A 27662-nucleotide genomic window follows, 5' to 3' on the forward strand; every position below is an offset into this window, starting at 1 on the left:
ATAATCACTAAACAACAACTATGGCATCCTCTAACAAGAAGGCCTCCTTATAATTAAAGCAGAATCAAATGTCAAAGCACTTACAATAATACAGTAGTGTGGCACCTTTTCAATGATTTGTCATTGTTCTCCAGTAATTAGCTTACTTAACAATATGTGTAATCATGACCTCATTTTTGTGTTAATAACCGGATGTTGTGACTGATGGAATCAGAAAGAAAAGGGTTTTTATGTTTCTCTATTTTTTTGCAGAGAGCTAATGTTCTGCCAGCGCTGTTGCAATTCCCTCCAGTCGCAGGTAGAATATTTGATGTCCCTCTGAACTGCCTGCCTTTGAATATCATTCAACATTTAATTGCACCTCCACTGCATCAACGCGAAATGTGATCAGCTGAACGTCAGCAGATTTAATGTGATGAGAATCCATCAATCAAAGCAATAGTATGTGTCATTTTCATGGCCGTAACAGTGAAAGGATGTTAGCGTTAAAAAAAAAAAATTGTGAGAGAAGTCCCTCACACTATACATCTGTTATCTTCCTTAAATGCAAGATGTCAGTTTGTGATGAATATCTTCAACTTTGGTTTGTAAGAAAAATAAAAAAAAGTAGGAAGCATGGCAGGTTTTCATTTTGGTGTAAAAGGTTACTAAAAGTCCCATTTATTTGACATTACCAGACAGCTTTGACATTTCTGCTTTTACAGTAAAATTGTCTAAGTTTAGAATGGCTAGTACAGACCGGCACAACTTTGCCATCAACTGAGCCTTTTCGCCATTCGAGCAAATCGTCTCCGTCTCCTGCCCTCTCGGCTGAAAACTCTCTAATTAGACAGCAACCGTTTCCACTGCCGTTTTTAGTAACAAAAATGTATGATGATGGCCAATTTAGCAGCCAAATTTATGGCAGATGCTGTGCAGGCAAGGCATCACTGACTCACCAGTTTCTCACACAGCTAATGGATAGATTTCAGGAGTCCATGCCATTCAGTCAGACACAGCCATCCCTCCTGCTAGTCCTCTCTTCCCCTCTCACCTCCACCAACAAGGTCATAAGCAGTCTCTTGTCGAGCACTAACACCAGAGCAGCAGATGGTGGAGAAATTATGGCCCATCATTACTCATCCAGTGTATCAAATGGGTGTCCTTTGTTGGAAAATACTTGTGGGACTCTGCTGTTTGCCATTTTTGTATGATGATAATAAATAATCATAGTGATGCAACCATTACAAACTACAGATGCACCAAGAAACCACTGGACAACAACGAGAGCCTGACAATTTTCTGAGTGATTGGCCCTGATGGGTGATTTGTTAAATGTAAAGCAAGACTGAACGTTTTGCTTTTCAAATCATAAATCATAAAATTAAACTTTTTTATGCACAGCAAGGAAGACAGTAAAAGAAAAATGTCCAAGACAACTTAAATGATAAAGCCCCTAATTATAAGTTTCTGCTTTTGTCTAAGATAGGATATGTTTCAGGTTAGTGTATATTTTGAAAATCTAAATATATTACTGTTTTTTTTTTAGCATACTGTTTCCAGGAGTTGCCATCATAAAATATTTTTGTACAGATGGACATCAGTGGTCTCTGAGCACTGGTGATGGAGAGAGCAGATTATGCCTGAGTGTTTTCTCTGCTGTCTCTGTGTATCTAAGCAACAGCAAACCACCTCAATTATTACATCATCTGGCAGAGAGGCGTCCCATCTATTAATCTCAAAGCAGCATTTAGCTGAGTTTAGCGACCAGTGAGCAGAGTTAATCACATGTGGAGAAGGAAAGATGGAGGACAAGGCTACAGTAATGTATCCAACACAGTGTGCTGTCTGCCTCTTCTAGAGGATTTCCCACTATAGCAAAATTCTATTGATCATTTTGTAGAAACTTGGAGATGAACTCTGTCATATGTAAATGGTTTGTGACCTCTAATGGTGATGTGTGGCACTGCATCAACAGTCAAATTAATGGAGGGGATTTTATTCTTCTGGAGAGCTTTGATCCCATTGCGTCCCTTAAGTTAATTAACATTTCTCTTTAGTTTTTTTAAGTGTGCAAATATCACAGAAGGAAAATGTGATTTAAATACTTGTTGATGTAAAATCTTATGTATTCCTTGAAACCTAGTTACTTGGTATGCTTATCTGCACTTACACATCTTGTTATCTAAGGTTAAGATCACTAGACACAATCCAGTGCCTGCATTTATTTTTTATCAGGCTTACTCTTTTTATTGCATAAGTACTAATATTTTTACACAATGCCATTAACTAAACAGCTAAACACAAGTTTAAACTGCTTGAAAATCTTTTTTTTTTTTGGTGACCCCAGGCAGGAAGTATCCCATGTTTGAAATCCTCCTCTCATCCATCGCTTCTTTCGAATTCTATGTTCTGCCATGTAAGATGATGTGGATGCTCCTTTTGTAGATTTGCCATCTCTTTAGCATCTCTTTGCTTGCTTTGTGCTCTGCAGAATAGGAGCCAGGAAATTGCCAGGCATGCAGCACATCCCACATCTGATCGATGAGGAATCTATCAAGTGTGATGGTGGCCTAAGCAGTTAGCCTAATCAGGAATTACATCTAGACTCAAAATTGTTTATACTATTTGGTGTGAGGAGTACGCTGTCTGATGCAATAGCCAATAGCGTTCACATTAGAAAACATGGGTGATTGTGAGCTTACTCAACCTGCTTGAGTAATCCTGTGTAAATTGTGTAATATCAATGATGGAACACATTTCCAGGTTCCAGTAGCATTAAAAGCCAATGAAAGCTTATGTTCTCTACTGCAGGACAAGATGAGGAACTTGTTGTACTGTTTCTCAACCATCTCATGAAATTCCAAAACTGCTATGCTTAACAATTGAACTGCTTACATTTTGTATTTTCAAAAAGCTCCTTCAAAGTATATATGTATAGATCACCACTGCAAAGAGTTGATTAGATGCAAAGTTTGATGGGCCACTATTTTCAAGGGCCTTGCAGTCATGCTCTGCATTCCAATAACATAGGTGACTAGTATGATGGATTTGCCCTGTCCTTGAGCCTCTTCTGCAAGAGAGTGAAGAGAACAAGGTAGCAATGGGGAAAAAATTGTGGGTAATGTGATTTCAACTGATATCAGTGTTGCAGTATTTCTTAATTATATTCCAATTGCATGTTTTTCTAACAAATTGCAGCCTTGCTAAACAAGTCTCTATGACCGATCGCATTTTTTTGGAGCAGTAGTCACAAAAGCACAGACAGTAGTGTGACAGAAAATTGTAGTACGTGAATCTGATCCCAATTACTCACAAATTCCTTCATAGGGATTCCAAGCCCAATAAGGACGTCTCTTCTGGGTACCACGTGTGGTTTTAATTTTTGTGAATGATCTGACTGACACACTTTTTTTTTTTAAACTGTCTCCAAAATACACTCACAAGCGACTCACTAGGAACACCTTGCTAGCTCCCGGTTTCTTCTTTTACTTGCAAATCCTCTATCAATCAGTTACTGAAAGGTTGAATTAAAGTGTTAGGCATCTCAGACTTTAAAAACTCAATTGCTCTTCTTTGTGTGGGAGCTTTGTACCCACTTTCTTTTTTTTTTTTTTGGTTTATGCTGAACAGCACATTCCAGTGCACTGTTCATGCACCTACAGATGAACACCTTCCTGCCAAGTTAATGATGGTCAAAGCTCAAACTTTTTCGGTAGATATTTGGATTCTCTTTCTACTACTATTTAAATATTTAGTTTGCTCCGTCATCTTTGTCATGGCTGTTGAGTCAAGTTCTGACATAAGATTTTTAATATTTAACTTTCTAAACATGTTTTTATGAGTATAGGTCAATCTGAAAATATGATTAATTTTGCAACAATCTGCCACTAAATGGATGGCTTATTTTTCAGCATGTGGTTGCAATTATCACACATATTCTTCTCTAGTTCCCACGTGTTTAGCATTTTTAATGCAAGCATACGTCTAGAAAATTATCGTCTGATCATGTTTAGCAAACATATATAGCAGAGTGGAATGAAAGAAGAATGTAAAGTAAATTGCAAGGCAAACCATTTTATGCCATGGAGCATTCAGAGCATGCTCGATGTGCTCGTTCCAATGCGACAAGAGCTCTTGCAACGACGACAGCATATGAGACAGAAAAGGCTGCTGGTTCATCTACAAGCCTTGACTGAGGAAGGAGACTTGCTTCTTAGTTTGCTCTTATTCATCAGTGGGTCATAAACATTTTCTCATTTTGCACACTATTTATGTAAATAATTAATTTATCAACCCACTTATATTTCAAGGCATATTCTTGGTGTGTTTGGAGTAATGATTGTGTGTGCCATGCCACTTAAATGAAATGCCAACAGTAGGGATGTCCCAATCAGCATGTACTGTCCCTGATACTGATCTGTGTCATTTATGATTGGGCATTTGCAAATTAAGTCCCACAACTTAATTAAAAGCAATGATGGCATGTGTATGTTTGAAATTCCAGCAGCTTTAATTAATCTTCATTGCAGCAATATTACATGGTTGACATTACTGATTGTGTCCCAGATATCTTACTCACCAATGACATTCCAGATTTACAGTGTCTGCTTTTCATGACAGGAAGGGTTCACCTAAGTAATAGTGCTATGATGTTCTAACTGTGCATCTTAAATAAAAGATCCTTTTGATTTAAAGCTGACTCAACAAATTCAGCTTGTTTAAAAATCTTATACCTTGTTCCCAATGATGATGCTTTTAAACTGATTAGTTTGTTGAAGTCTTATGCCAACACTAGCATGTTTTCTTTGGATTTTGTCAAGATATGTGAAAAAGTTAGCTGGAACATTTTACGCTGTGGTAAATATTTCAAGACGCAGCACAGAAAAAAGTATTTTTCTTGCTTCATATGCTTCACCCTTTTCGTGTAACTTTGTAAACTTTAATGACCAGAGAGTTAGCTGTCAGAAGACACAGAGACTGAGGACTGCAGCAGCTAGTTTGGTCTCTATTTTACTGAGATTATCATTATCATATGCATATCTCTTAGATTGTCATGGAAAACCCAGATGTGTTAGATCAATAAAATCATTTGTAAAGAACATGATATAGTTCTAAAAATCTGAAATCGCACTAGACATTGAAATTAAAGCTTTAACCAACTAATAACTTATATTGCTTTATAAAAATGTGTGGCTGACACTGTTGGTTGGTTGTTTTTCATAAACTGAACATGTTGCTTTCTGTAAGTTTTTAGATCTATTTTCTTCCAAGACAGATCAAATAATATATCAGAAAATGTTTCACCTTATTTAAGAGTCTATAGACTGATTCAAAAGGAAAAAAAACACACTGATCGACTCAGAAATCTATTCGCTCTCCTCCTACTTGCTTGCTTGTTTGCACCAAGCGTTGTATGAATAATAAATTTAATGCATCAAACAGGCAAATAACTAATGCTGTTAGTCATGTCAGCAAATGATTAGCTCTACTAAGTCACTGCATAATCAGGATCCAAAAATAAGAGTCACAATCTATGAGCAAGATGTCTTCCTCAGACATTTTTCTTTGGTTCTTTTCACTTCCGATAGATTCCATATACATCCATCCGTCCATGAGCTCAGTGTTTCCTTAATTTATCGTGGAAAGAGGGGAATCTTTATGTTGCACTCAACACATTGAATAGGATCACTCGGATATATCTGGAGGGGCTCGCCGATACTCTCATATTGCATTAATAAGTCAGGAGTTATTATCTTTCCTGATATCTGTGTTCTTTCTTTTCCATAGCATTTTATTTTACTAAAAACACACAAACAACAAAGCTATTCTGGAATCCATGCCAACCTCTCTTCCAAATGACATTTTGGCTACCAGCGCTTTGCCAAAACTTATTTCACTATCAAGGGAAAACACATGTCTTTGTTAAATTTGTTTTGGAGTCACATACTAAAGATACTGGCAGACCTTCAACTTTAGCATTTTCAGATTTCTGCTACTTAATTCGTGAGTAATTGTACATATTTCAAAACATAAAACGGAAATCAAAAATTAATAACGTAACCAGATACATATACAAAAAGGAATATTTCTATACTCATTTAGTCCAATATATGAAATCAGTCTTTGCGGAAACCTTCATTTTATATTACTGTCATGGCTCTACAATAACGCAGGCATAGTAGTTGTAATGTTAATGTTTTAAAACAGTGTATTGTTTCAAGTGCTTAAGGTCATTTTAAGACATTTAAATAACTACAATGTAGTAATGCAGAACTACCTGCACTAATGTACAGAAAGCAAAATGTTCAGTAATGCAGAACAATAGTCAATTTGACTATTGAGAAATATTTGCTCAGAATGAAAAACACTGAAGATGTGGAAGCTTGAAAGATTAGTTCAGATATTTTGAAGTCAATGTTGGACGGAGTTAGAATTTCTATTAGCGCCATTAGATTTAGTGGATAGCATACAATGTCAGTGAATATTAAAAATATTAATTTTTTACAACAGACCTTCACAAGACACTTTGTTGAACAGGTTAACTTTAACAGCAAACGGCTTGACTAATTAATCACCTAATCAGCTTTTTATGCTTATGATGTTGATCCCCAAATGGCTACAACATTGTGCTGAATTAGCAAAACCAAAACTACATTTATTAGGGGTTTAGTCTATATGGTTGCTTAGTTTTATTTCTCATAATCACAAGGACAATAAATAAATGAATAATTACATTTGCATGATTGTAATAATCAGTGCAGCAGGAAGGGCTTCAAATAAAAAATGCCATTTCTATTTGAAAGCCATTACATTTTCCTAAACATTTATACTACATTATCGTACAGTGGGTATTTATTGCTGGCCTATGCAGACAGTGAGGTTATCAGGTTTATATGGAAAACATGATACAACACGAACTTCATCAATATCTGTTGTCATTGCTCAATTTAAAATCATTCTGACTTTTGTGTATGATGTACGTTGCGTCTCCCATTTATTCTATAAATCCTTTATGTGCTTCAAATTACAGAGGTCCCTCAGACGTAAACACTGAGATTTAAAAGATAATCATTAACATCTCAGTTTACATTCAGTTTTAAACACTTCTTCTCCTGCTGAAGCTCAGTCTATTATGTATGCACACGAGAAGCAGTGCGACTGTCACATCTAAGTGTGATTTGTCAATGTCTGACATTCAGCAGAAGCTGTCTCTTCTAAAGACACCAAGAGCACACTGCAGCGACAGAATATTTTAATAAAGATGCTGCAGAGGAAGATGACACAAGCCCAAACTGGGTGCACTTCACGTTGCAATATTTCCTATTATATCCATCTGCAGACATACTTGTACACTACTTGCTCTTTTTCCAGATTGCCAGGCGTGGCAGTGTTGCTTGTTAAGATGCAATTCTGCAAGAATACCAGGCTGAAAGGGTCCAGGAAAAAAGGCACGTTTCATAGAAGTTTCATCAAATGCAATCCCTTCAGATCTTTAGCACATTTCTCTAAATATTCTTTTAGCAAATAAATAATATAATTCGATTTCAGGAGAACAAGCAGTGTCATAGTAGAATTTAGATGCTTTGTTTTGTGCTGCAATTTTCATTTGATAGATGACAGATCTGGACTTTATTACATTCTCCTCCTCATAAATTTTGATTTCGTCTTTACAAACAACTAATACAATAGAAACAAAGCGGAACAAAGCGCACAGAAAAAGGACCAGACTCAAAGAAAATCAGAACTTCCACCCTGCACACAGTTTAGGAAGAGATGTTCATTATCAGGAACTTAATTAACAACCCCTTCATGGTCCATGCAATTTAACAGTCCCTTAAATTTCAACTATGCCACTATATGTTCACAATATTTCTAAACAGCACCAAATATATGTAGATAAAATTTCTAACAAAAATTTAACAGCATAGATGACTAAGTTATTGAAAAGTAGCAAAAATACTTAAGATTTGTTAGAAGTTCTCCTTTTGATAGCGGTTTGAAGACGGTTTGATAAAGTTATCACAATCACGTTATGTTTTAGCACTAAATGTCTTAATTGCATAAATAAATGAAAAACATTCATCAGGATGGTAACAGAACTCAGACAAGAAAAGGGGAAAATCCCAGATTCATATCAAGATTTCGCTAAGGTGAACGCGGCCGAGTTATACGCCCACCGCCTGTGCATGTTGTGAAAGTACACACAACCTTGTGATCCATTGTACATTAATAAAAACATGATTCATAAAAGAATAAAGAGGCCAGGAGGGTGTTTGCGTGTTTTTTTGAAAATGATTTAAGTGGGACCCCCTGACTTACTGTAACACTTCAACATAAAGATTCTAAGGTTTGGGGATTTTGGAACACTGCATCAAAACACACAAAGCATGTTGATTTGTGAGCCTTGTGAAAATAGATTTTGTGTCTAAACAGACTGTGAGAAAGTGGTTTAAAGCAGAGACATATTTGCTTTTCTTCATCTCTTGATCTCATCCTACAATGTGTTGGCCGGTCTCTGAAGTGCTCAATGTGAATGTTATCTAAACAGGCAATATTTGCAACTAAAGTTATACCCTTCCTGATAATGATTTGCCAGAATTAAAGCTTAATTAAAAATGTTTTAAATATGCTCCTCCATACCACAAAACCATAAAAATAGTTAGAATACTGACTTGAGTCTAATACAAGCTTTCTGAAGGCATATGCCAACATTTTCACTCCATCAATGGGTTAATATAGAGAACCTTTAGACAAGATTCAGTATTTTACATAATTAGTTTTGAATTAAACTGTCACAACCAGCAGGGGGTTGGACTTTGTTGTCTGTCTCCTCACCTTGGCATCCTGACACATCAGAGCGTGCAGCCAAAATCTTTAAGGCTCATTTTTCTGAGCTGACAAGCAGATTCTGTTAAGTCCTATCCAATTAAATGAGTAGCAATTAATATGTTTCCATAAAGGTCTTATAATATGGTGTCATACTTTGTTCATGGCTCATAAATAGAAGAAAAAAAGTCTTGATTTTGAGAGACATAGGTTAAAATGAGAAAATTGGAGGCTAATAAAAAGCACTTGTAATTTTGTTTTCTCCCCTTCCAGATGTGGACTTAGGGTTTTCCATGGAGGTTATTTGTCACAGCAGCATATAACATGACTTGGTGCAAAAGGTTTGCAAATTTTTATAACGTATGTGATAAGGTATAACATTTTATGAAGCGTTACTTTTGTGTTTCTATTTTCTCCCTACACCTAGTCTCCATCTTTTACCAACATCTTGTGTCCATGTCTTCTTTTTCCTTTGAATATAATAATTTACTATGTTCTGACCAGATTCTGATCCATAACTGATGGGTTATGGATCAGATATGGATCAGCAATGTATGTAATGTACATTATATAAGCAATGTACAAACTGTCAAGTAAGGTGGTGGCACCATTATGCTAAGAGTTTTTTTAGTCAGAAATATTTGTACACTGTGCAAAGTGAATACAGTGAAGTACTATCTCCAAATTCTACAATTCTCCAACAAATTATGGCTTTCCAACATAAATAAATCATCAAAACGAGCTTCAGAGATGATAGAAGTTAACGTTAAGCTTCTTGAATGACTCTATCAAAGCTCTAGTGTAAACTATTTTTAGTCTGTCCTGTGCCTATTTGAGGTATTAATGAGTATGATGCAGGGTATCCAGGAAACGAGCCAGTTTAAATGAAATGTAACATTTCTCATAATAAGATCTGTCAATCATCAAGTCAGAATTATGCCAGAGCTTTGCTAACAGCAACAAAAAGTCTGTGGTTTCTTTGAAACTTGCTAAATTACATTTTTGCATGTATCAGTGGGGATGGATGCCTATCTTTTATGTTGGCCTAATTTCGACCCTGTTCAAATTATAGAGAACTGTACATTCAAACTACTGATTTTAAAGGCATTGAACTTGTACGTGTATAAATTTTTATCAGTCCACTTGGAAAACAGAACATTTAAAAGCATAATGCTATACAAATGTCTTTAGTCATTTTTCATTTCTTCACTTTGTTTTTACAAGCTCAGGATTTCTTTCAGTTGTTTAAAGTTGTCTAAAACTGTTTCTTTACATTTGAGTTCACTTATTTTCAGTCCAAAGCAAGGCCATTTTCAGGGAAAGTGCTGAGAAAAATATCAAAAATAAGATATAAATTATTACATTAGCCACAAAATGTTGCTAACAAGGTTTGAAAGAGCTCTTAGTGGACAAACTGGAATACAGCAGATAACCAGCTCACACATTCATAGCTTTTCTGAAGATGTCTTATTGGTAAAAGATACGGCTTTTTTACTTTTGCATTTTAATGTCTTCATGTTTGTAAAATCTGCAGTAAACAGAGATTTAGATCAAATAAGAAAAATATGAATGGTGTAAAGAGCCAGCAGCATCTGAGAGTCAAGTCAAACCATTTTACATGGATAATGGAGAGTTTCCAGAAAGGAAGAGTTTTTATTAAAGACTTGCCAGAGTGATATAACACTTTGAAGATGTTTGATTTGGAATAGAAACTAAAAAAGGGTTCGCGCTTTGTGAGAGGGTAGAATAGTAACTTGGCATCTGTCAAATGTCAAACCAGAGGCCTTTCACAAGTGGTCTGAGTTAATACCTTTAAAACGCTTCTTTAGCAATCTCTAGTTGTTTACCCATGTTCTTCAGAAACATGACAGAGAAGAATGTGAGTTTCCACCAAAGCTGCACACCAATTCAGTACTAACCAATGCTTCTGTTTCATCCTGTCCGTTGCCACCAGCCTTCCCCTTTTTGGCCTGACTGGATGCTGCTTTTACACATTAGGATTAGTGCCTTGAATTGCCTGTGTGGACAAGAACCACCTGGCAGACGCGTTCGCCCTGTGTGAGTCAGAGCACTCTGGTCATTAACACACAGCAGGTAGCATGCACTGGGAAAAGATCAAGTCTGAGGGGTAAGGGTATTCTTAATGTCTAAACACACTCGCACACACGCACACACACACAGCATTTCTCCTGCAGTGACTTGCACTGATCGTATAAATGCTCCCCAGAGAGTGAGACTGAGATGACTGCTGCCTGTCTTTTAAGCATATTTTATTAGCTGCACAGAGAGCGGTTCATTGTATATTGACAGTAGTAAAAAAAAACATTGACATTTAATCACAAAGCCAATCAAACTGAAACTAGATTTTTTTTGATGCAGTTAATCCCTTTTCCTTCCTGATAACAAAAGAAAAAAGGAAAATATAAACATATGTTGTTTTTTTTTCAACCATTATTAATATAAAATCTGCAACAACACTAAAAAACGTACAAAAGACCAGGAAGTAGGCAGAACTGTTACTGTTGTAATGTAAAATAATATCAATATCCCTTTAAAATTACAGGTAAAAAGTTAAAATTGCCCCAAAACGGCATATTTTCTGCTGAGTTTAGGGCATTCCTCCAAAAAGAGTTTTTATTCAACTTGCAGAGTTTTACTTGTCTACCAGTTTTCATGTCTTGACTTGAAACTGGCCTGCATTTTAAGGGATACAAGGGACACTTTTTGCAACTTTTCTGCACAACCTTTGACTTTGTTCAAATGATGGATGGATGGATGAATGAATGAATGAATGGATGGATGGATGAATGAATGAATGGATGGATGGATGGATGAATGAATGAATGAATGAATGAATGAATGAATGGATGGATGGATGGATGAAGATGTCAGATGCTATCAATAGTTTTAAGAATTAACTTTCAAAGTCAGAAAAACATCGTATTAATAAAAAAAGTTACAGGATTAAAAAAATCTATATTTGGTACAAGGATTGCCCTGGCCAGGCTGCAGCAGGCACTTTCTGTTCAGGTCTCCACTAAAACAGCCTGTCACAGCAAAAAGATTCCTTTCACAGCTATTTTGGACACACTTCGTCCCTGTGGTGGCCTCTTTTGTCTGGCAGGAATCTCTTGTCACCTTTGTCACCTTTCCAAGCAAGAACTGTTGGATTTTGTTACTGATTTCACAGCACAGAGTGGTTACGTTATCAAAAAAATAACACATCTATCAAGGTATTTATAGTATTGAGGTTTAGAGTATTTTTAACATAAAACTGCCTTGACACTGCAATTAATTTACAGTTATTAAAACAGTTATTAAAAAAGTGTTTTTTCCTAATTTAAGATAATTAACTAGGAAATAATGCATGGGAACAAAAGATGTAAACATGGACACTTAGCATGTAAATTAGTGAAATTAGGTATAACTAGGCATAACTCAGATTGCCTAGTGCTTTACAGATAACTCTTGGTGTGTAATGAGCATTAACCATTACTAGTGTGATTCATGTGCAAAGAATTGCATTTCTAATTTTAAAATACATGCAGAGGCGTAGGATTTAATTTAGGGGTAACAGACAATGGGCCTGAATTAATGAATGAGTACTGATCATAATTTTCATACTTTCACCTGTAAAAAGTATTTAAATCATAAAAACATGTTATCTTTTCCATTCCTCTTTTCAGTGGTGCAGTGGTAATACAGACTCCTGCCTATTGGTGGACTCTAAATTATTCCAGGAAAACCATCCATTCACATTTGTTTTTATAGAGCATATCAAAAATATTTGATGGACAGTGCAGCAACCCAGTACTGGCATTTTTTCTTTGGCACCAATTTGCTGAACCCCCAAGAGCACAGACAAGAATGAGTGTAAATATTAGTTTCTGCGGTAGTGGTAAGATGGTTTCCACGGTGCGTATTAATGGATATGAAGGTATTTTGTGTGTGAAATATTAAAATATACGTATAAGCGTTTTTAGAGCAGATTTCACAAATTCTTGGATTTTAACTATTCATAGGCATATGTGATCCCTCAACCACTCAAATACCAAGGATCCACTGAACTTTGTCTATCATATGAAATTCTGTTTAAATTCCCTGAAGTTTGTAGTTGAGGTGTAAAAGGTTAAAAAAAAAGTTTAATGGATATGAATACTTGATAAGGGGATCTGAAACTAAGAAAAAGTAGAAGACTACAACATGTAACATTTAGAACTGACGATTAATTTCTAGAGTAATTAGATCATTTATTTTTATCTTCAGTTTCTTATTTCTTTGTCTCCATCTTACTAAATTCTTTCTTTTACTGACTGATTAACCTACATAGCTGATGCTCACACACACGCACACACATCAATTTCTTAATTTATCCTCTGTAATTCACTCCACTCATTCCACATTTGCTATTGTAGAGCTTCAGGATTAGCCACCAGTAGAAATAACACAAGCAGGCTGTGCAACACACACTGACAAACACTATCATACTGTGTATTCACAACACAATCACTTAACACTACAACAATTGCACACCAACATCAGTCAATGACTCCCAAAGTATCGGTACACCCGTTAACACACAGTTAATCCTCCGTTACACACACAGGCACACTCTGGCCCAGATCCATCTTATGAAGAAGCACTGTTTGGAGGAATGTACAGCAGAAAAGAAAGGGGGTGGGAGGAGGGTAGGGGGCAGCTACACCTCCTCAGTATCTCCATGGAAACAAGCTGGAGAGCAGCATATCCCGCTCAGCGTACTGTCAGAGACTAAAGTCCTCATTAGGGAAGCCAAATCACACTACACACACACACACACACACACAAGACAACTGATTCTATTATTAATTGCGACACCATTTTCTGTCCCAAAACATGCACACAAACACACCTGGAAGGGGGATTTCCTGAAGTTTAAAGGGCTATGCAATCCAGATGACATATTGGACATCTACTATGAATTCTTTCATCCTGCTGTTCAGTTTGCACGGTACAATTCTTCTCTCATCAGTCTTTGATTTGGAGTTTACCTTTGTGTACTTTCTACACAAACAGAACCGGACTTGCAAAGTGATACATTTTGGATCAGATTCAGACAGAAAAGAAGGGGGTTCTGTTCCAGTAAACTGTAAAATGTTCTCTCAACATTGTTTCAACAGTCAAAAGCTTGAGTGGAGGTAAAATGGCATTCATGCTTGGTCTTGGCGATAAGATGCATTGCAGAGAAATGAATAAAAACCAAGTTTGAGCCACAGAACTGCAATAAGTTTTATTTTTTGCATTTAGGGTGGTGTGAACAATTTGTGCTAGGACTAATCTCTGGGTGGCCCCACGTTATTGTCAACATTCATTATTTTGTAATAGATCATATTTTTTGCAACTGTAAAAATTTGCAAAGAGAGGATGAGTTTCCTCATGTTCCTGTGCGGTAGCGTTTCTCTCTGATGCCCATATCTAGCTCACTCCTCTGAACGCACTCTTTGTTCACTCTTGTACTCACTCATCCACCCCCACACAGCTTCACTTGCTACCAAAAATGGTTGGAAGGATTGAAACAGGGAGCAGGAATTCTGGTTATTTCCATCCGGGTTCTTACTGTTTGCCCACAAGACAAAAATCGGATATCAGATTTGGAATGGTGATGAAAGAGCAGAGATTATATTAATAATACTCATGTTTAGAGGGAAATGGGTACATACAGCTGCAAATTCATATAAAAATATTAATTAGAACAAGCGGGGAAATCACTAAAGGAGAAAAAAAAAATTATAAACATTTTAGGTTTTTACCTAGTGTCCAAAAAAGAAAACTAAAATGTTGTGTCTTAGAATCCAGTTTAATTGACTAGAAAAATTTATGTTTATTCCATCTTCCTAAACAAAAATAGCAAAAAATAACATTGGTGGTCACAGTCATTGATTATTTTAGTAGATTCAAAAACAGTGATTGAACATAACATGACCACTGAGTGGTGAAGTGAATAACACTGATTGTCTTCAATCAAATGTACACATTTTGTACATTTTGTCCTCTGAGATAGCAGCTATAAGACTTTGACAATATTTGACCAGGGCGAGGGCTCTACAACTGGGTCAGAGCATCTGGAAACCTGCTACTTGTCAATGGAGCTCCTGGATCGGCTGCTTTGCAAACCCCAGTCAGTAACATTGCGCCCAGGTAATTAAACCCCCCAAGCTGGATTTTCTTTCCAATATTTTATAAAAAAAATCCACAACTAGGCAAATCTTCAGCAAATAATTTGGTGTTGCCGTCCACCAAAAAAAAATTGAAAATTATGTTCAGATACTCCACTAGGTGGGCAACCACTGTATTACCAAATGCAAGGTTTAGCAGTGTTTCTGGGGACATAAGGAGAAGGAGTGGAGTTGTATAATTTAATTTTTATAATTCTTATTCTCTTATATATATATATATTTCTTTCCTTCCCATGATTTTGGAAACTGCCTTTTTTTTTAAAAATTAAATAAAATTATAAAATATTCCACAAATTCCACAAATATACATTTGCCACAAAAAAGTTGGCAAATGTTTTGCTTTTTCTTTTCTATTTTAATGACAAAATTTCAACATGATGATGAGTTTATATGGACCAACAGCCAAAAAGATGAATTATTAAGATGTCACTTCATGATGCACTTCCCAAAAGAGAGGTGAGAATATTTTAAGTACCGGGAGCAGATGACAACGAATCAGGAAGAATTGATAGTGGGTAACTCTGTGATTTCCCTTTTAATTTTTGTATTTGTTTTCCAGTTCCAAGATCATAAACCAGTCTAAACAGGCTGACTATAATTACTAAAACAAGTAATTATGTGTTACCTTCAAAACCATAGAAAGATGTTTATAATACTTTGTGGAATATATAATGTGAAATAAGCTTTTTTATATGAAAGCAGTTATACTGGTAACTTCACTAAATTTAGCTAGACTTTATTCTTTATTTTTTTTCCTCATGTTTGCAGGGATATTGGTTAATTTGATTGCTTAAAACAACAGGTTGATCCCCTTTTACATTTAATTTTAAATGTGTAAATACTGTAAAGCCATGATAAATTTACTTTAGGTTTTCATACTGAGTCTGTCATACCAATTCATGCTCATTTCTTTTTGTCCTTTTTCTTTATTTTAATGTAGAAATTAAAAAAAAAAAAACAAAAAAATCAAGATGGTGGTAAATGGGAAAACTGAGGCAAAGCTTGTGAGAAGCGCTGCTCCAAGGTATTTACTGTTTGCACTTCTCTAATTATAAGTTGCTAAGTTGAGATGCTGTGTGTGTCTCTTAAAGCTTTGTGATCTGATGTGATGCAAGCTGAAAGTTGATGAACTGAGATGCTGCAAAAATAATTAATAGGTGGCACAGCCATGATAGAAGACAACTGACAAGACAGAGAAATGATGTGAAACTACAACACTCTTGTCTATAAATTGGTGGGGAGAAAAAACCCACAAACACACACACACGATCCTTCATGAAGTGGAAAGTTAATTGTGGAATCCCAGGGAGGTGTTGCTACTTGACATGTCTGTCATCATTGCTGTCTCATATTGCAGCTTCAGAAAAATTTCATCTATTTTAATGCAATCACGTAAAAGAAGAAGAAAAGAAAAGAAAACTAGCTATCCATGCTCAATTTAACTGATTTACGCTTGCAGATTGGAATTAATGCCTTCTGCACACTTCCGACTACATTCAGTCATAGCCAGCTTGGACCAAGATGCAAAGAGGAAATTGCACATTCTAAAAAACATCAGCTTTACTCAACAGAATATAAAGAAGAACTGGGCCCGGATATTCCAGTTTTACGATGCATTTCCAGATCGGGATGCACCCAGAGGAGTGAGACAACATAAAAGCCGAGTTTAAAATAAGTGTGTGGTCACCAGTATTCTACAGCTTAGTAGAATTATCTTGCATTTTTATAAATTGTCCTGCTCTGCACAAGGTAATGAATCAGCCTGTTAGATAACAGGAAGTTAATTCTTTCTCCTGACCTCCAAACCTCAGCAGAAAAGCAAAGATTCAATTAACAGTCAGAGGCAGCGCGGCTTAATCCTAAAACAAATCATACGCCATAAGTAGACAAATGGGGAACAGAACCAGATTAGCCATTTCATAAACACTTCTTTGCTAATTTATGAAGAAAGGATTTAAACAGCAACAATGACATTTGCAAACTTTTGGAACTGTTTATAAGGTCAATCTCTAATGTAGTTATTTTCAAAAAATAGCAAATTATGGGTTATTTAAAAAAAATAAATGAGTCAGAATCTAACTTTTAAGCTAAGTGACCAAAACCGACAGTTAAAAGATGCAAAATGTTACAAATTACAATATGTAATTCTACCTCCCAAAACCAACATTTTAATGAAGTGCAGTGGACAAAGAAAGTGTTCAGATAAAATGTGTTACTAGACAAAGAGAAAGCAAAGAAGTAATTCTACTATGAACAAGCTACAAGGTAGTTTAGCTGAGAAAATGGCTTGTATTGGTGACTGCTTTATGTATGAGTAGGTCACAAAAGTTATGATCTAAAAAGTGCAAAGTAACATCTGGACACGGAAGGGACTCTTTGGAAACAAACGGCAAAAATAAGTTTAGACCTAGAGAGTCAGCCTAGAGATAGAAGACCTCCTTCCACAGGGAGGGAACGCACAAGAAATTACTCATTGGTTGGTTGAAGCAGCTATGGTTTCTGAACTGCATACACCTTCCATCATGCTTCCTTGTAATTAGATGTCAGAAAAAGTGCTGAACAATATCTCTGCCTGTATGGAGAACAGAGTAAAAAAAGCAAACTTCAACCACAACTGTTGAGTCAGTGAAGGGAAACGGATTCGGTTTATACAAAAAATGTATTGCTTTGGAAATATTTTCAGTTCCAAAGACCAGGAAAATTACTATCAGGGAATATTTTAAGCAGTGTCTATTTTAGCAGCCTGGCTAATTAACTAGCTCACATCAGCTAGTTATAGAAAAAGCAGATCAATATATTTTATGATATTCTGTGCAGTAAGCACTTAAAAATAACTACTTCTACTATTACTACATTTGTAGCTGTTTTTTTTTTCTTTAAGTCTAGGCTTCAAAATTCAGAAAGTGATTAAATGCCATCTACATTAAAAATATAACCACATTTTTCAATATATTATTTTAATAACAGTAGGAATAATTCATGCGTTGTTTTGAAAAAAATAGTAAGATCATCTTAAAAGCTTTTGTTTTGAATTATGTTAATAGTGTGATACAATAAAATTCAAACAGAACCATACATGACAAACGACCATGCATGCAGTATTAATTAAAAACAAAAAATGAGAAAGAAAACGCATGCAGACTAACTAAAACCATTGCAGAATAACTGACATTTTCATCTACAAATAAAAACTAGACAAAAAATAAAAAGGAGAGGAAATCTCATCGCATGGTTGTTTGTCCTGTCTGTCTCTGTGTTGCACTGCGACAGACTGGCGACCTGTCCAGGGTGAAAACCCGCCTCTCACCCGAAATGTTTCCTGGAGACAGGCACCAGCAGCCCTCTTGACCCCACTAGAGATAAACTTGTACAGAAAATGGATGGATGGAAGGAAATCTCATCTGTTTTCATTTTTGTCATGCGGAAAGACGCAATAGGTGATCTGCAGCATGTGTGCTTTTTGCATAAATCCTGTTTAAGGTTTTTAATATTTGAGTCTAATGAAAAGTCTAATTGAATAAAGTGGGTAAAAACAAAGGGCTGCACAGTGGAGCAGTTAGTTGAACTGTTGCCTTGCAGCAAAAAGGTTCATGGGTTTTAATTCCAATTTGGGGTCTTTCTGCACAGAGTTTGAATGTTCTCGTTGTGCATGCATGGGTTTGGGTTGTCTGCAGGGTATAGACTATGGATGGATAGTTTCAAATAGAAAACATTCATTTGTTCCTCCATCTTGCAATATGAAACATTAATTCAGTTTCAAATAGCTTTTTTTAATGAAAGCTGAAAGCCTCAACAAGGTATTTTTATATAGCTTTATATTTCACTTGACCAACATGTGAGACAATTTAGTTAACTCAAGGTAGAATGACTGCTGCTGACCAGACTTTGACTAAAACCAGTAAAAATGTGGTGTGAAAATGGACGCTCCATGAATGCACTCAGACCTAAGGGCATTTTACTGTCTCCAGATAACCTAAAATGCATGTTTTTAGACCGTGGGAGGAAGCTGAAGTACCCTGAGAAAACCCACACATGCCCAGTTTGAGCATGAAACAATCACACTAATGTGTTTTTCATTTTCAGAAAAATATGTTTCATTATTTTCTGTATTTTCCATCAATTTTTCCTCATGCAGTAAAGATTGGTAGAGAATTAAGCTGCACAAGGCATGTTCATATTTTTCGGCTTTTACACAACCTGCAAATTACATCTCATCATGCATTATTTAAGACCCACTGAAGAACTGATCATATTAAGTGACTTTTATGATTGAAAAGAACGCCAGGGAAGACTATTCTTCCATGGGCAATTTCTAATTATTAAGCCCTCCTTTGGAAAAACCTTTGGCCACCCCCAAGATAAATTTAAATCGTTTTCGTTGGTATTTCTTTTCTGCCATCATACATACAGGACACTTGCATAAGGGCAGGCAGATTTCCATGTTTCCAGATTTACATACATCAGTAAAAAAGGTTGAACTCTTAGATGTATACTTTGTTAGAAATCTATTTCATATCAACTGTAAAACAATCCATTTTAAGCTGCTATTGCTTCTTTGATTTGAAATATATGATGGTGAATCTAAAATTATTACTCTTTACATGAACTAGTGGAGCCTGTTGTATGAAACGTCAAATCCATTTATGGATATAAAGTAGGCGTGTAATTTATGATGCACCTCTTTTCTGTTTGTTGTGTGTTTATTAAGACATAGGCCGTAAAATTTACAGAATCCACCAATGCAATTTTTGTCAAATACCACTGTGGGTTAAATAACTACAGCCTGAATTAACTTGAAGATAAGGCCACACCCCCTGTTTACTATTTTAAAAAATGTAAATAGGAATTTTTTAAATAGTGTCTGCTTTATGCAGACAGAGCGTCTGCATAAAAAAGCATGAGATAATTGGTTACTGCTGCAACCAATTATATTAAAAAGTCACATAACACTGTGAAAGTGTTATGTGAGTGGAGCATATTTGAAATATGCTGCATTGTGACATCTCTAAATGGAAATAATCATGTTATGGAATGTCTAACCTAGCTTGAGATCCTTTATAAGATATGTGAAGAACGATTTAAAGCTTGGAATCTTCATAGAAACACCATAGAAATGCAAGACAGATACGTAATGATGTGATTGAGGAGCTAGATTGTTAAACCAGTTTAATTGGGCTTTTTTAAATTCTAATTTTGCACTGTAGTATGCCAATGTTACAATCAGAAAAAAGTAACTTTTTCTGCATTTGACATCCAAACTTGGGAAACTAATTTTAAATCTGACCAAATACTGATAAAGTCAAAAGAAATCTGAAGTTAAGGAGGTGCATTCCCATCATCCATCTGTCCATTTACTTGCTATAGCTGCTCAGGGTTGTGAGGATGGAGGAGGGGGACCCCCCAGCAGTCAATGAACAAAAGGCAGGAGACACCTTGGGCAGATCAGGTGTCAAAATATTCTTTTCACAATCACATCTGTATGTAGAAATCAGTCAGTCATATCGATGGGGAAAAAAAAACAACACTTTTCCTGTGGTAATGCAGGCTGTATCCCTCACAAGGCTGCCAACTGAGCTTCCCTCTCTCATTCCAGCTAAGTGAAGCATTTCAGAACAGTGGCGTATCTGCTGGAGAATCAAAGACAGAAAAAGCCACCAGGGAGCCACGAAGAGCTGCGACTCTGCTCCTTTGAGATCCTCCCCTGCATCCCAATGCCTCGCATGACAAACGACCAGGCAGACACCTTGCTGCACAGGAAGAGCAAGCCCGATTCAATCTGCACAGCTGTGTGACCACGTCTGTGCACCTACATGTAGGTTGGAGTTTCAGCCAGGGACTGTGTGTTGAACCGTAAGCGCAAGTTCTTCGTTCTTTGCTCAACCTGAGAAATTTGAGTCATTTCATCCAAACAAAAGCAGAAATGCAAGATGTGGAAATCGCTGCACCACTGGCTAGTCTTTATGTCTAATTATGTCATTATAAGGAGTGCCTGTTTGGAGGATGAAGGTAAGAAACCCCTCATTAGAGTCACTTACAGGTTGAGAGTACGTACAGTCAGACCCGATGTGTGATTGAAATGCTTGCAGCTTTTGCCCGGTAGGTTTCTGCAAATCAAAGAGCCTTGGAATAAGTTGTTCTGCACCCTCCTGTCACCTTGCTTTTTCTATCTCTTCCCACTTTGAATCTTAAATTTCTCAGCCTTAGAACTGCATGCATGAACAAAATTTTACCGGCTTTTTTTTTTTTTCCCTTCCTTCATTGAGCCAAACTGAATTCATGAAAACGATTACATAACAACAAAAGCAGACACAGTGTCCGGTAATTTGAAGGCAACCATTCCATCGACTTGTACGGCAAATAAGATCAATGGGAAGCTTTCTGGCCACTCTGTCAAAATGAAAAAAAAAATCTGTTTTTTCAATCTCCAAGCCTGGATGAATTCCTCTCATTCTGCTTGATTCTGTTTCACACGCCTACATTCACAAACACACAAGACTTGCAGATCCCTCCGAGCGATGGGGGGGGAGAAAAAAAGCTGCTTTCCCCCTTAAAAGTAGAGACAATCTATGTGCCTCTGACAGCTTTCTGTGATTCCCATCGATCGCAAGAAATACCGGTTACCTAATCTGCTATGGCAACTTGTCTTCTACCTGTTAAATTCAAATGCATGCAAGACTGAAACAGATGTACATCTTCTTTTAGAAAGAGAAACCTGAGAAAAGAAGTGTTTGAGTGTTTCCCTGGATCAATCCGAGTCTTCCTACCTTGCAGCAGCTCTATGTTCCAGAGACATTGGAGCACATATGCAGCGCGTCTTCACACGATGACAGGGAAGCGGCTTGATAGTCATGCAGAGGTGTGTCTCATTTGAGAGCAGCGGGGGAAAGCAGGATTCCTCTTCTGTGTTTTTTTTCTGTACCTTTCGTATCTTTTCCAAAGCCCACAGAAAAAATTAGCGCTGACATAGGAGGAGGAAGAGGAGGTGGAGGAAAAGGTGGAGGAGAAAGAGGTGGAGGTAAAGAAGGAGAAGGAGGAAGAAGAGGAGAGGGAAGGCTAAGGAGGGAGCAGTCTGCTGGGCTGCTGTGGATCACCTGGAGCAGTGTCGGGCTCTGCATTTACTCCTCCACTGCAGCAGTGCGAGGCAGCGGCGCGAGTTGCATGTTGCTCCCACGGATCATCACAAAGCCAGGACGTGGACTTTCCCATCTGCTGGATTCGGAAGTTCTGCAGCTCAGCGGCTCCACGCACTCTCATCCCAATCAGCATGCACACTCATGCTTCCTCCTTGTATCTGCATTTCTCAATTTTCATGCGTTTGCTTTACAATCTCCTCCTCACAGAGGCTGCGGTAGCACCGAAATGCTCATAATTCAGCTCTGTTTCCAAGCTCCTGCATGTGTTCATGTATGTTCCGCTCTTAATTATGACATGAAAGCTCCCCAAACCTAACCCACTCACTGCAATGACATCATTTTCTGGGAAGGGGAAAAAAAAGTCATTTTTTGCATGCTCTTGTAAGCACCCAGCTTCCATCAGAGATATGGCATGTTTTGTGTTCCACCTCCAGGTGTTTAAATGGCACACAGTCCATTGAGAAAATTAATCACAACCGACAAGAAAGGCAAAATCAGTGGTTCCCTTTCAGTGCGGCACTTCTAAACTCAACGCAACAGCGGGAATTTAAAAGTCTGGGAATTTATTTTATCCAAACTAGAACCACACATTTCACCCATCAAGCAGAACACTTGATCTCAAAGTTTAAATGCCCTCAGATTCCCCTCACGTCCTTTCTTCTTCAACATCCTCTTCATTCTGCAGTGAAAGCAGAGCTTCAAAGGTTGAGAGACAATCTGAGAGAGGAATTAATACAGATTGGGAAAGGATCCTATTGATTTTAGAATCTAATGTAAGCTGCATTTGTATTCTGAGCAGCACGAGTTGAGTGGGAGAATATTTCTCTGCTTAAGATAAAAATGATCTGTGAGCAACAGATGATACAGATATAAACGATTCGCAGAGCAGATAGATGAAGGTTTGAGTGTCCAATATCTCTGGGAGCTGTGATAGTGCTTTTCTTTACTTTGCTTCCTTAAACTCACAGTAAATGAATGGCTACATCGTTTTTTTTTTGTATCTGTTGTGAAAACATTGAATTTATTATATGTATGTATTATAACTTAAGATAAATAATTTTTAAGCTTGTTAAAATTAGTTAGTATATAGACATCGACCAATTTTAAGCATAGTCTACATTTTCAATAGGAATGATTTTATCCAAATCTGCCTTTCCACCATCAGATGAATGGTAATCAGTTGAAGTGCTATAAAGCAACCAAAACTGAAGCTAAATATAAACTATAAATTGACTGAATTTAACTTTTAACTGGTTTTTTCCAGTTAAATGTAAAAGAGCTACTGGTTTTAAAGTGAACAACTTGAACTTGATTGAGATTTGCAGCACCACACACAAACAATCCAAATGTCTTGTGGAGATATTTTTACAACAATGTAGCTATTCATCATGAAAAGAATAAGAGGAGTCAATGTGACGCTTTTCAACCTAACAGCAAAGTACCAACAGTCAAGCGCTGTGGTGGTAGCATCATACTGTTGATCTGTTTCACTTTAGATGTTACTGGTGCATTGGGTGGCACGATGAATGACAAACTGCATGCAGAAAGAACCCAAACTAGGATTCACACCCAGACCCTTCCTGTCTTGCTGTAACGCAACAGTGTTAGCAATCAAACCACTCTGCAGCCCATAAACAATTATTTCGAATTAAATAAATCAATGCAGTCAAAAAGAATGGTCAAATATTCAGTCAGCACTAAGCTAGAAACTTCAAACTTCTTTGTCGAATTTGTAGTCTTTTAAAATCAAAGTTGTGTTCATTATCAATCCGCCAATTCCTCAGAACATAAAATATAACATGTCTGTAGAAATATATGGAACATTTAAATAATTCCTTTCAAACCTGGGTCTTTGTCGTTTGCATAAAGACCTAAAGATTATTCAGTACCCCAGCTGAATAGTTGGGGTGCTAAAAATATTGAGCAGAAACAGTAATTCCTACAAGGTTTTCCCTCTAAAGCAATTCACAGCCTGTTGTAAAACTAGTCAGGTTTGGAGAATCACTAGAGAGATCAAGGCATGTGACTTATGAAACAGTCCCATCTAGTGGTGCTATCCTGTTTTATTTTTTTAAAAACCCTTCCCAAACAAAGATTTCAATTTCTTAAGATCCTCATCTATGAACTGTAATCTCCGTCTCTAACAAAAAAAAAGGAAAAGAAAGAAATTCAGGAACAGCTGCATGCAATTTGTGGTTTATATTCCTTAAAACTATCTGCTTCACATAGTCGTTAACATTCTTCTCCAACCTTGAGAAAATGATGACTAAGATATGATCAAGCGTAGCTTCTGCGTGTGGCTGATGAAGGCGATTAAACTCTTAGCGATTCTTTACGTTGTGCACATCAAATAAGAAATTACGTTCCACTATCTATACTCCCTTCAGCAAAAGTTTTCCTGCTGACAAAGGCTGTAAAGACACAGTGGGACACTACACATGATTAACTCCCAGATAATCTCTGTGGGTAGGTGGGCTGAATCTCCCCTGTCAGCTCATTTGTAAAACAAAAAAGGACATTTACACAACGTGATTATCACACATGACTATTAGTCCAAGTTCAACAAATGCTGTTAGACCTGACATCCAAGTGTAAGGAGGACATTTTAATACTGAACAGCAAAAACAATGACATTTAGATACATGCAAAATCAACATGATGATTAAACAGAAGAAAAGAAAAACAGCTACTACCTTAGTAAAACAAGACAAATCTGATCTTTTTTGATTATTGGATAGTCATTGATCAATGTGGTCTTTCAAAGTGCTCTCAACCAACATCTCTTCAGTCTTTCTGAAGGACCTTGAAAGCCTTTTCTGTCTAGATCTTGTATCTTACTGTGGCTCCATCATTACAATATCAGTGCAATATGTAAAATGTTGCAATTGCAAAATGTATTTGCCCAGTTACATGAATCGTAACCTGGGATAGAATTTTGTGTTTGTAGAGTCAGCTAAATAAAGGAGGGTAATTATATATGAGTAACCCAACTTCATTTACTGATTTAATTTTCATAAATGATTTTTAGTCAGACTTAAGTGGCTTAATGAACAAGAGCAGTTTTAGAAAGAATAGAAAGAAACTGCATTTAAATTGCTATGAATGTCTTAAAAATGGCTAATTTTTTTCAGAAAACTTGAAAAACTAATAACACTTTATGGCCCATGAAATCATCTAAGAATAATCAAATGATTAGAATTTAAACATATCAAATCTTTTTTCGAACCAGCAACCATATCCCCTACCAGGTCTAACCACAACTTTTCACAGTTGTTACTGTGAAAAAAGAAGACTCAAAATTAGGCTATTTTCAGTATCAGTGATGTATTTTTAGTTAGAGCATGCAGAATATGTTGAAGAAATTAGAAATGAAGGACAGTGTAAATTCAATAAAAGCATCCAGACCAGGGCTTCAGGCTGCTTTAACATAAAGTTGGATTTTGGCAGGTGTTAGTTATTTCATTTCTACACCATCTACTATTTTTCAGTTTTGGCTGTTACATACACAATTTAGAAATGTTAGCAACCTTTTGGAAACCTATCCTAGATTGTCTTAGAATAAACACAAAGACTACAATTTTAGTGAAGCTAATCTTAACATTTGTTTCAATCACTAACATAAAATGAGGACTCCATGATAACTATGTTTTTAAAAGCAGTAACACCTTGTTTTACAGCAACTGCTTTCTGACACTGAAAGTGTGACGTTGCCTGTATAGAATAATTAATCATTCTATACATAAATGATTAATTACTATTCCGAGCAGGAAGGCTAGAAAGAAATATGTTGAACACTGATTAATTGTATTTTCTTAAAGAGAAATGAGAAATTAACACAGGCAGGTCAGAGCTTTGCGAAAAATAAGACTGAAAATCTGCCACAAGTCTTGGATCATTACATCTCTAATTAAAAGAACTTGGCTCCATGAGGAAAACATAGAGAAATGTTATTGAGATTACTATGACTGCCTTCATTCCTTACTGCGTCCTTCATTTGTGCGCCATGTAGAGGAAACATAATTTCAAGGCGAATTAATAAATTAGATCTATATTTGGTGATTTCATCTTGGCCTTTGGCTTCAAAAGCATCAAGGGGGCAGTGACGCTATCTGAGCTCAGTGTTTCCATGCAGCATTTGATCAACATCAATACCCAAAAAATGCCAGGAGAAAGCCTGCAGACCCCTGTAGCTGTTTTTTACTCCGATGTTTCTCTGAGCTCTGACCTCTGCTGAGAGAAGGAGTCATGCAGAGTGTAACTAATTAATGACTAGCAATATTTTTCTGCTTTACACACTACGACTTCGCCAACATCTCACATTTGCTAACTTTCTTTAATCACTGTGAGAGTCTTAGTATGAAGCTGGCTTTGCTGGAGTGTAACAGAGATGTTTAATAGAAACAAGCAACAATTTATCATCACTATAAGCATCTGCTTACTTTTGATTTGTGATGCATTTTGAGATCAAAGTGTGGGCTTGATAATTTCACAGCAGGTTAGCAGAACTAGAAAGAAAATGAGTGTAGCAGCTGCACAAAATATGCAGATTTGGTGAATTAGTATACTGATTTACTGTATATAAAGGTTAAAGTATACATGTATTACTTCAACAAAATTTGAGGTTGTGCACTGTAAATATAGCCAAAAGATATTTTATTTTCTCATTTGACCAGAGCTCCTTCTGCCAAATGTTTACTCGTGTATATATATATTTATATATATACTCTTTCCTGCCCCTTCACAATTATGTGTTGTTTTGGGTTGGTCTTTGTCTTAAAATCAAAATTTCGTCTAATGAAGTTTGGCTGTAACGCGACATGACGTGAAAAAGTTAAAAGGATTTGAAAACTTGTTCAAAGGTACAGCAGAATCAGTCCAAGGTTGATGCATGTCTCAGGTCCTGTGTCATATCTGATTCAATGTTTTTCCCTTTTTCTTATTTTTGTCCCTGTCCACTTTATTTTAAGGCAAACACTGCATGATATGTGCAGGCACAAACTAAATAAAACAGCAGCCAAAACCCAACGAAAGGCTTTGAAAGACCTCTGAAAAGGATGAAGAACTTTTGATGAAAAGCACTGTCAAAAAAGATTACAAGAAAATCTGTCCCCCTTGGTGAAAATAGAAAAGAAATTTCAGCTTTCCCACAGCTTCTCCTTCTTACCAGTGTTAATGCCCCCCTAATGTCTCATTCCAGCAAATCACTGCTACTGGCAAGCCAGTTACAAGATGTAAAAAGATAAACTGTCTATTAAAGTGAGCATGCCCCCATTAAAGGTGAATGAGTCACCCTTCCCACAGCTTACCTGAGTCCTTCTCAAAGAAAAGACAGCAGTGAGTCTGTAGTAGCCATGGTAACACCTGTGACAGATGAAAAGATGGATGACAGATATAGTACAGCTGAGTCACCACACACACATATACACACACACAGATTTACTGACTGGTGGGAAACAACACAATGGGAACATGTGGGCAATAATAAATAGAAAGGACTCGAGAAACA

General features: G+C 36.6%; 1 protein-coding gene across 8 annotated transcripts in view; it reads right to left on the reverse strand.

Annotated features, from left to right (window-relative positions):
- Positions 1 to 27662, reverse strand: part of LOC122824907 (disks large-associated protein 2) — a 99860-nt gene that overhangs the window by 71688 nt on the left and 510 nt on the right. For 4 of the 8 annotated variants that reach the window (XM_044105794.1, XM_044105797.1, XM_044105793.1 and 1 more), the window contains exon 1: positions 22115 to 23134. The exons of 2 other annotated variants lie outside the window; for them this stretch is intronic. In XM_044105794.1, coding sequence (XP_043961729.1) covers positions 22115 to 22289 — 175 coding nt within the window. In that variant the 5' untranslated portion in view covers positions 22290 to 23134. Of the gene's footprint in view, positions 1 to 21787; positions 23135 to 27462; positions 27518 to 27662 lie in introns of those variants that run through there. 2 more of the 8 variants (XM_044105798.1, XM_044105800.1) reach the window with 2 other exon arrangements.

Source organism: Gambusia affinis, linkage group LG22 (genome assembly GCF_019740435.1).
Source record: "Gambusia affinis linkage group LG22, SWU_Gaff_1.0, whole genome shotgun sequence".
Classification (NCBI taxonomy): Eukaryota; Metazoa; Chordata; class Actinopteri; order Cyprinodontiformes; family Poeciliidae; genus Gambusia; species Gambusia affinis.